Raw genomic sequence first — 10,814 nt, 5'->3', positions numbered from 1 at the left:
TAAAGACGAACGGTAACACCGCTTAATATTTGAACTTTACCGAAGATTATTACAGCTTTTAAATAAAGATTTCAAGTGTACTGCTTACTCAGATGAAGTAGCTAGATATCACTTAATTTCTTGAACTTTTTTTAAAAGATAATTAAACGGACTATTTTTAATAACTTGATTACATATGTAAAATAATTATTGTCTTGCCGACGAGACAACTGTACTCGGCGGAAACTTTGACGCCAAACGACAACGAACGATCCCAAACGACAAAATTCGGTTTGGTAGATCTACTGCTGGTGGTAGGTCGGATGTGAGAGAGAGATAGGTAGATAGGAAACAGGTACAAAGAGTAAAAAGGAGGGAAAATAAGGCGGAAACAGGGAGTGCCAATCTCAATCTTGGTAAGCTTCAAATAACGGTCTAGTGTTTAATATACCATTAAGGGTATAAAAATCGCTTTATCAATCTTAATTTCATACTTGGAAAATTGGAATGATAATGGGAAATAATAAAAGTAGACTAAGTCTCCAACTAATATTTTTATTGAACTCTGTGTCTTAGCCCTGGTTAAAAATATTGATTGAAAAGGATTACATTAAACACTGACAAACAACATTACATTACGCACTGACAAAAACAAACGAAATTGCGTGGAGCAATGGCACAAATGAGTAATAGTCTATACACTACACGGTCAGCTGATGCAAACTATAGGCGTCGCCCGACCGTCATGCGACATACAACACAGACGAAAAAGTTTGAGACGATGTAATAAGTGTTTCACTTTAAAACTTTTTAGTATAATTTGCCAAGATATTCCTGGGTATATTTTTTAATTTTCCCGCGGTGGCTGTAGTAGTGCATCTTTGTCATTCCTTGAAGGAAAAATGAAACCACTAACCAGATATAAGTATGGGTTAACCCATATATAAATAGGAGATAAAATTTTTTTCGCCCATAAACCTAACGGGGTACGTATTCTCTCACTTCTTGGTTTTTTCCCCCAAAGTCCAAACCAAAAGAGTTCGTGGAACCAAACATTTTCTAACCTGGACTCAGATAGGGTAATTAATATAAAAAAAATCTGGAAATAAAGGTATTATGTTTCCTTAGACGTTCGAAGTCCTTTAAAAGAGTGTATCGCTTTTTCTGTGCATAGCCGCTAGATGTCGCTACTTTTCCGTCATGTGACTTTGCCGTCAGCGCAAAACTGATTGAAAGGAATACAGGCTGAGGTTATCAATTTGAGAATTGATTTGGGTGGCTGTAATTTTACCCAAATCTCAAAACATTAGACAGCCGCCGGAAAACCCTCGAGTCATTTGTGTCTGTTCCTGTGAATGTGGTCTCTTCGCACTCTCTTTTTCCCTTTGCCTTGTTCATCGAAATACCGCTTCTTGTTTTTACCTTGCTTCGTTTTATTCTTTTGTAAACGAAAAACAGGTTTATAATCAGATTCGTTACCATAAACAAAAAGGTAAGTACTTACTATATCTTAAATGAAACAGTTCTAATATTATTACTTTTATTACATAGTAAAATACTTAGAAATATTAAACAATGAGTACAGTTTTGCTCGTAAAAGTTTCTAATTACATAAAATACTTATAAAAGTAAATAATATAATATTCAATATAACCATTTCTCTATCATTGCGTGCACGTGGTCACTCGTTATCTGCCACCAGCCACCCGAAAAATCCATTATTTTCGACTTACGGTATGTAGGGAAGTATTGTGTTTTCACTAAGTTTCGAGTCAATAGATGGCGCTAGAGGGCGGCGGACATTACTGTCGCTACATTGATCCTTTAAATCTGTTATCTATACTTTTAATAATAGTAATATTACATACGTGACTTTTAGAGTCTAGTCTGTTACACTTTCACGACAAAATTAACGACAAGAGTTACAATAGTGGAGTATCATCTTAGACACAGTAGGGCAATGATACCACACGCAACAAAATAATAATTATTATATTATTATTAATAAGGCACATAATAATTATTAAGTATATCAAATAATTTTTATAAAAATATAATTTTCTTTCTTAATACATACAACAAATATCTCCTTAAAATTCCTTAAAAAAAATTGCAAATAAATATTAAGTACCGAAAGAAAATAGATCCATTCTTCTGGCATAAATAAAATGTGTTATGAGTATTATACGGATGTAGGTAGTTTGCGAGTATACAATTATTATTCCTTGGTCCCCATGAGTATATAATGTTATAAGATCGTGAATAATTAAAAGTCAGTCTATTTATATGCAGCACAGAAATACATTAACTACTTTATTGAAATAAGGAAAAAACAACTATTCATTATCTTTTTAAGTATGTTTATATATAAACAATTTGTTATTATTTAAAAGTGATATCCCATACATCTGGGATTAAGAACACAAATTAAATTTAAAAACAAAATATATGAACGATGCGGGATTCGAACCCGAGACCTCTAACACACGCAATCTTACAGAACGTGAGAGGTCGCAGGTTCGTCTCCGCGTCGTTCATAAGTTTTGTTTTTTACTTTAATTTGCGTAATGTCTATATATCATACTTTATTAAATATTAAAAAAAAAACAACTTATCGAAAATATTAGTCATTATAGCGAATTCAAGATTCAGATTTTGCTGTGCTATCTAAAACTGTTGGTTAGCTATACTCCGTAATTTGTGAAAATTCTCAAATAATCACAGTAGTAAATATAATGAGTAAAATATAACGTAGTTAAAACAAAATTAATTAAATGCTTGAGAGTGATCATTAAGAAATAAATGCTGTATTAAAATACTTTCTGAATATACATGTCTTCTATTTGGTATAATATAATTTAATAAACTATAAAATTTGAAAAACAAAATTTTATGAACGATGCGGGATTCGAACCCACGACCTCCGGCGTTCCGTGCCGGTGCTCTAACCAACTGAGCTAACTGTTCGAGTACCGCCTCGTTATAAAATTCTGTTTGCTTTGTTCAACTCTCAGGTTGTGGCTTCATCTACAGGATCTACTTTACAGTTGATAACCTGCTCAACCCCAATATTTGCATATTAGGAAATTGACTTGAGATGTCGCTCTTGTAAATCTAAACAATATGTTATGTTTTTAAAGTGATAACCGTCACTTCTAGGATTAAAACAGAAATAAAATTTGAGAAACAAAATCCCGCATCGTTCATAAAATTTTGTTTTTCAAATTTTATTTGTGTATCAATCCTAGAAGTGAGGGTTATCACTTTAAAAACATAACATATTGTTAATAAACTATGTTTTGCTTAAATCTCACATGCGTTTCATAGTATATTATATCGGTAGATCATTTATACGTCTAGATAGACTATGACAGCTGTGAAAACGTCGAAAAAGATTGATTAGAACTAACCTTATTTTGAGCGATTCACACACACTAACATAAAGTGTCATACAAATCGCTAGTGTAAGACGTAGCTTGTCACGCACACTAAACTAATATGCCTTGGCTGTTTTTATCGGTTGTCTAACAGCAACAGACTCTATCTAGACGTATAAATTATCTAAGATTATATCTTTTAATACATTTGCTGACACAGCAGACATTCCATCCGAGTCATGTGGAATTATTCTTCTCCGCACTAGTGCTGTTTTTTTAATTATTAAACTGGTGTTTTTTAAGTCTTTCAATACATTTGCTCAAAAAAATACTTTTCCACGAGTGTTTTAGAGCGGAACGTTATTATTTTCTGCACTAGTGACTTTTATCTAATGAAATTGGTGTTTTGTATTTTTTTAATACATTTGTTTCAAGGAGAGACTATTCTGGACTACAAACCAATAACGAATACGAAGAAAAACACTTGACCGTGAATTATCTATTCCGGACTACGAACAAACAAAGAAAAACACTTGACCGTGAATCACCTATTTTGGACTACGAACCAATAAAGAACACGGAGAAAAACACTTGACCGTGAATGACCTATTCTGGACTAAAAACCACAAGATATAACTTCACTTCACATATATTGTAACTTAAATGATTTGTAAATAGATGAATCTCTAAATGCTGATTTACAGAGTGGCAATGAGTTTCTTGCCACTTATTCTCATTACATCTCAACCCTTTCTGACATAGCGGAATATATAAAAAGAAAATAATATTTTTGACATTCATAAGTGTCATTTCCGTGACCTACATAATAAAGTGATTTTGATGGATGATTTTACAAGATGGATGGTTCTAGTAATGGTATCGGAGTATTGCGGTGTTACTGTAAGATGGTGCATGGTGGTACAAAGCCCCCAAACATATTGTGAAGGTGGTGCGCCGCGGAGACACAGAGAGCGTCGTTGCGAGGCGCCGCCACCACTTGCAGTCCCAGGGGAACCCCGTCTGCATTCACTCCCAGCGGCACCTGATTTTAATACAACCAAATATAGGTAAAACAATTAAGTACATAGAACATATTCATTTCTATCCCAGATTGTTATAGCTGTTCTATACGCAATTTGTTTTTTTTAAAAGTGATGAAAACGTAAGCTTTCCGTGCGAGTGCTCTTCCAACTGAGCTCACCGTTGTTTTTCTTTATAATTTGTTATTTTGATTGATTAGATTTACTGTAAAGTAAAAAAACTTCAGTTAAAAGATTTAATAATTTTAAATTGAAATTAACATTTTTCCACATTTTCCTTATTGTCTTCAATTTTACAAAAATACTTTATAAAACTTATACTATAATATAATATATACTGTTATTAAATAAATAACCTAAAATATTTGTAATCAAAGTTAAAAAAATCGTAGATAAAAGCGACATGTGAACGCGCCTTTAGTACCTAAGCAATGTTTAATTCGCCCTTTCCATATTATGTATATGATTTATGTAAAAACCAACGAAAAACTCCGCAGTTTAATAATAGATACACACCTGAACGGCCGGCATATGCAGAACGTTGAGTATCCCCCAGTAGGAGAAGTGGAAGGGGCGCAGGTAGAGGGAGTAGTGGTATGGCGCGGGGGAGGGGGCACTGGGAAGCAGTAACACGCCGTCATCGCCGAGCAATCTCTGACAAAACATATTAATTTGATTAATCATGGTCTTTTAGAGTTATAATAATTTACCTGAAGGTTTTTTTATGAAAAAACGGGTTGAGCTCGTCTCAAAAAGTCAGGATACTTGAAAAACCCAAAAATTCTGAGCGGCACTTCAATTGCGCTCGTCACCTTGAGACATAAGATGTTCAGTCTCATTTGCCCAGTAATTTCACTAGCTATGGTGCCCTTCAACTTCTTCTGCAATAATGTTTACCCATAATCTAGCTGGCATCCTGTGCAAAGGTGCCTCCCACTGGTAATATTCATGTATACCTAGTTCTGGTAAATAATGGTTAACTCACAATCAGATCGCTGGCCAGACTTCTCGTAAGCTGCTCCGCCCACTGCTTGTTGACAGCTGGCATGACCTGATCGTCGAGCAACTTCAATATTGCAGCCAGTGTGAAATCCGACTTGCCTATAATCTGCGAAATATAGATAGATTCATTACAAAGATGGCAAAATAGTTATTTATGAAACTGTTGTATAATAAGGGGTATTAAAACTTGAATGTGAGTTATATTTGTATATTATTTAATCCCAGAATGAGGGATATCACTTAAAAATTACAAACTGTGTTGTCTTTTTTATATTGGATATGTTATAGTTATTTATGCAACTGTTGGAGGTATTAAAACACGAATGTGGGTGACAATAGTATCACAGAGTGTTTTAATACCTAATTATCAACATTTGATGAATGATTGAAACAGTAAGCTTACTGATAACATTAAAAAGCCAGTCCTAGTATCCATAATGTCATCCAAATGAGTGTTATTATTAAAACGGTTGATATAATGTTGTACTGAATTTCATTACAACACTCGTTTGGATGATGTAATGGTTATTAGAACATTGGGTGTTTTAATGTTGGCAATAAGCTGTTTATAATATTTTATAGAGGATTTAAAGCATGGGTGTACATAAAAAACATTTACTGCCTAACAAATAAACTTACTATAAAGTTTATACCTGAGAATAAACCAAGAATATGTAAAATGTTTAGATATTTTGCTTATGATTGGTTTGTTCGGTCGTATAACGTTTCCCGCGTTTATTTGCATGACATTCTGAAAACGTCAACATTTTTTTTTAAATTTATTTACGGTGGTTCCCAATATAATATCTACAGATAGAGATAAATTACTACCTTCTACTGTCAGTAATTAGCTGTCAATTATCTGAAGATGTCCCAATATACCCGATAAGTCATTCTTATCGCCTTATATTGGGACGCGTGAATTGCAATATCCATACAAACTTCTATCGCTGGTAAGCTATACGTCGTCCCATTGGCAGACAGCGTGTACGGATAAGGTGAGTGTAACTAAGGTGACAGTAACTCACCTTGAGTTACCGTCGATAAGCTTATTGGGACAGAAAAGTAAACGATAGTTACGATTTTTATCTCAAGTAAGAGAGAGACTGAATATTGGGAACAGCCGTTAATGGCACGGGATGCAAGTCCATAGGCCAAAGAATTACCACTGTATGACAGTGTGGTCAGCGATAGAGTCAACATTTTGCTTATTTTTGGTTTATTCGCAGGTATAGCTTTATGGCAAGTTTATTAGTAAGGCCAAATCATAAATGCGTTACATATTATTGAAGTTATATTTCTTTAGGCGCGTTATGATAAAATGATGAGAGTGAAATTTTAAAATGTGCGCGCTTCACTGTAACACAAAAGTAACAGGTTGAAGTTGGTTCCTAAAATTTTCTGACGTTTACGTCATTCGTTATTTTTTTTTTGTTTCTTCGTCCATTATTAGGACAGGCAAAGGGTTCAACAGTCATTATTTAAGGACGCGTTCTCAAAACAGAGAGGTATCGAATCGCACTACTACACTGACACCGCTCAAACACATACACGTACTTAAAGTTAATTGCGGGAATCAAACGAATTTGATACTTTAGCAAGTTTGAATTTTATTTTTTTAATACCTATGTATTTTTGATAATTGGTTGATGTATTCGTTTAGTAGTTAAATATTAGAATTTTAGATGCCAATTCTGTCGCATAACGTCGTGTCCAGTAAACGCAGTTTTTTTTAAATCCAAGATGGCCGGCGCGAAAAATTATGATTTCAACAATATGGGTATCGTATCCGAAGTTATCGAGGGTGCAGAGAACAATTAGATAGGTCTTTCAAAATCAAATTTTGAGATTTTTTAATTAGATTGGTAACGGAATGTGTTTTGTACATATTGTGAGTGAAAAGTCGAAACGTAAATATTTCTATATTTAGGGAATGAAGAATTAATTTAGCATGAGGGATATTGTTAGACAGGCCTTTTATAAGATAATTTAAGTTTATGAATGAATTCTAATTTTGACGATGTAAATGACACCCATGAAGAAAATTTTGTAGATTTCATAGGCGCCATCATGGATTTCGATTTAGGCCCGCTATTCGTTATTTTTGACCCCAAAATCCATGAAAATAACACCCATGTAAAGGAGTGGGTAAGTTTCATAGGCTTTTATGTAAAAGGCATTAATTATTTTCTCAAAATTGATTCCTTTAGAATTCTTTTTGGTGTCATTTCTAATAACTACTAGATACTACTACGGCTTCGGAAACAAATGGCGCTCTGAGAGAGAAGAAGCGGCGCAAGAAACTCTCCCAGCATTCTTTTTTTGCGCTCTTTTCAATAAAAATATAGAATATTGTACAGTCATTTCTATCGCTATAAAATAATCACAATCTAGTCTCAGGCTGTCCGATCATTTAGATATTCATCAGTGGAGTAATAGGATTTACGGCACAGTCATTTTTTATAAAACATTTAAATTTATTTATTTATATGTGTATAGAACATCATTGGGTTTTATAGCTGATTTATTGATGTCTTATGGATATATTTTATTTTGTTTAAAAGGTCAAAGTTATGACTTATCTAGTATTTATTCAAACCTATTGTTATTTTACTTATAAGAAAAAAAATTCCGATTACTTACCAATGTTATGATTTAATGTAATGTTATTAATATTTTACCAGCGTTGAGAATTAAAATTCCCAACATAATGCTGACTAGACACCATTTTGGTTCTGTAATGTCCATAATATTGTTATTAGTAATAAGATTTCTGTATTTTTGAACCAAATAAAGTATTTAATTATTAATTAATATTATTAAAAAAACATGAAAATGACACCCATGAAGAGATGTTGGTAAATTTCACAGGCGCCATCTTGGATTTCGATTTTGACCCGATATTCGTTATTGTTGACCCCGAAAACCATGAAAATGACACCCATGAAGAGAAGTTGGTAAATTTCATTGGCGCCATCTTGGATTTCGATTTTGACCCGATATTCGTTATTGTTGACCCCGAAAACCATGAAAATGACACCCATGAAGAGAAGTTGGTAACTTTCATCGGCGCCATCTTGGATTTCGATTTTGACCCGATATTCGTTATTGTTGACCCCGAAAACCATGAAAATGACACCCATGAAGAGAAGTTGGTAAATTTCATTGGCGCCATCTTGGATTTCGATTTTGACCCGATATTCGTTATTGTTGACCCCGAAAACCATGAAAATGACACCCATGAAGAGATGTTGGTAAATTTCACAGGCGCCATCTTGGATTTCGATTTTGACCCGATATTCGTTATTGTTGACCCCGAAAACCATGAAAATGACACCCATGAAGAGAAGTTGGTAACTTTCATCGGCGCCATCTTGGATTTCGATTTTGACCCGATATTCGTTATTGTTGACCCCGAAAACCATGAAAATGACACCCATGAAGAGAAGTTGGTAAATTTCATCGGCGCCATCTTGGATTTCGATTTTGACCCGACATTCGTTATTGTTGACCCCGAAAACCATGAAAATGACACCCTTGAAGAGAAGTTGGTAAATTTCATCGGCGCCATCTTGGATTTCGATTTTGACCCGATATTCGTTATTGTTGACCCCGAAAACCATGAAAATGACACCCATGAAGAGATGTTGGTAAATTTCACAGGCGCCATCTTGGATTTCGATTTTGACCCGATATTCGTTATTGTTGACCCCGAAAACCATGAAAATGACACCCTTGAAGAGAAGTTGGTAAATTTCATCGGCGCCATCTTGGATTTCGATTTTGACCCGATATTCGTTATTGTTGACCCCGAAAACCATGAAAATGACACCCATGAAGAGATGTTGGTAAATTTCACAGGCGCCATCTTGGATTTCGATTTTGACCCGATATTCGTTATTGCTGACCCCGAAAACCATGAAAATGACACCCATGAAGAGAAGTTGGTAAATTTCATTGGCGCCATCTTGGATTTCGATTTTGACCCGATATTCGTTATTGTTGACCCCGAAAACCATGAAAATGACACCCATGAAGAGAAGTTGGTAACTTTCATCGACGCCATCTTGGATTTCGATTTTGACCCGATATTCGTTATTATTGACCCCGAAAACCATGAAAATGACACCCATGAAGAGAAGTTGGTAAATTTCATCGGCGCCATCTTGGATTTCGATTTTGACCCGATATTCGTTATTGTTGACCCCGAAAACCATGAAAATGACACCCATGAAGAGAAGTTGGTAAATTTCATTGGCGCCATCTTGGATTTCGATTTTGACCCGATATTCGTTATTGTTGACCCCGAAAACCATGAAAATGACACCCATGAAGAGAAGTTGGTAACTTTCATCGGCGCCATCTTGGATTTCGATTTTGACCCGATATTCGTTATTATTGACCCCGAAAACCATGAAAATGACACCTATGAAGAGAAGTTGGTAAATTTCATCGGCGCCATCTTGGATTTCGATTTTGACCCGACATTCGTTATTGTTGACCCCGAAAACCATGAAAATGACACCCTTGAAGAGAAGTTGGTAAATTTCATCGGCGCCATCTTGGATTTCGATTTTGACCCGATATTCGTTATTGTTGACCCCGAAAACCATGAAAATGACACCCATGAAGAGATGTTGGTAAATTTCACAGGCGCCATCTTGGATTTCGATTTTGACCCGATATTCGTTATTGTTGACCCCGAAAACCATGAAAATGACACCCATGAAGAGAAGTTGGTAAATTTCATTGGCGCCATCTTGGATTTCGATTTTGACCCGATATTCGTTATTGTTGACCCCGAAAACCATGAAAATGACACCCATGAAGAGAAGTTGGTAACTTTCATCGACGCCATCTTGGATTTCGATTTTGACCCGATATTCGTTATTATTGACCCCGAAAACCATGAAAATGACACCCATGAAGAGAAGTTGGTAAATTTCATCGGCGCCATCTTGGATTTCGATTTTGACCCGATATTCGTTATTGTTGACCCCGAAAACCATGAAAATGACATCCATGAAGAGAAGTTGGTAAATTTCATCGGCGCCATCTTGGATTTTGATTTAATATGGACCATTATTAGAGATGAACTTATAAATCACTAATTCTTCAAAAAATTACAGACACATAATTTATTGAAAATCTGACTGCGTACAAAATATGTAAAGTACCAAAGACAGTATTGTATAGCTTATAAAAAATATTCATGTTCGTACAGCGATCTTTCCGAGTACGAGCTGCTGCTTACAACCGACACAGAGTCTACCCACGACGGCGGCCGAGCGCGGACTGAGGTTATTTCGATAGATCTTTCTGTGCAATGCGTACGGAGTGACAAAATAAAATAACCCTTAATACCACACTTTAAAGCTCATGCTTATCAGAAATATATATGAATTTTAGACGATTC

General features: G+C 35.0%; 1 protein-coding gene across 5 annotated transcripts in view; it reads right to left on the bottom strand.

Moving 5' to 3' along the window:
- Positions 1-1,502: 1,502 nt before the first annotated feature.
- LOC126965239 (fatty-acid amide hydrolase 2-like) overlaps positions 1,503-10,814 on the bottom strand; it is a 28,124-nt gene continuing 18,812 nt past the window's right edge. For 4 of the 5 annotated variants that reach the window (XM_050808733.1, XM_050808734.1, XM_050808735.1 and 1 more), the window contains 3 exons: positions 5,382-5,504; positions 4,913-5,050; positions 1,503-4,398 (listed from right to left, as the gene is read on the bottom strand). In XM_050808733.1, coding sequence (XP_050664690.1) covers positions 4,252-4,398; positions 4,913-5,050; positions 5,382-5,504 — 408 coding nt within the window. In that variant the 3' untranslated portion in view covers positions 1,503-4,251. The remainder of the gene's footprint in view (positions 4,399-4,912; positions 5,051-5,381; positions 5,505-10,814) is intronic. The other variant, XR_007729501.1, reaches the window with a different exon arrangement.

The sequence above is a fragment of the Leptidea sinapis genome, chromosome 7, assembly GCF_905404315.1.
Source record: "Leptidea sinapis chromosome 7, ilLepSina1.1, whole genome shotgun sequence".
NCBI lineage: Eukaryota > Metazoa > Arthropoda > Insecta > Lepidoptera > Pieridae > Leptidea > Leptidea sinapis.
The sequence above is the reverse complement of the archived record's forward strand: the minus strand, read 5'-3'. Positions and strand labels throughout refer to the sequence as shown.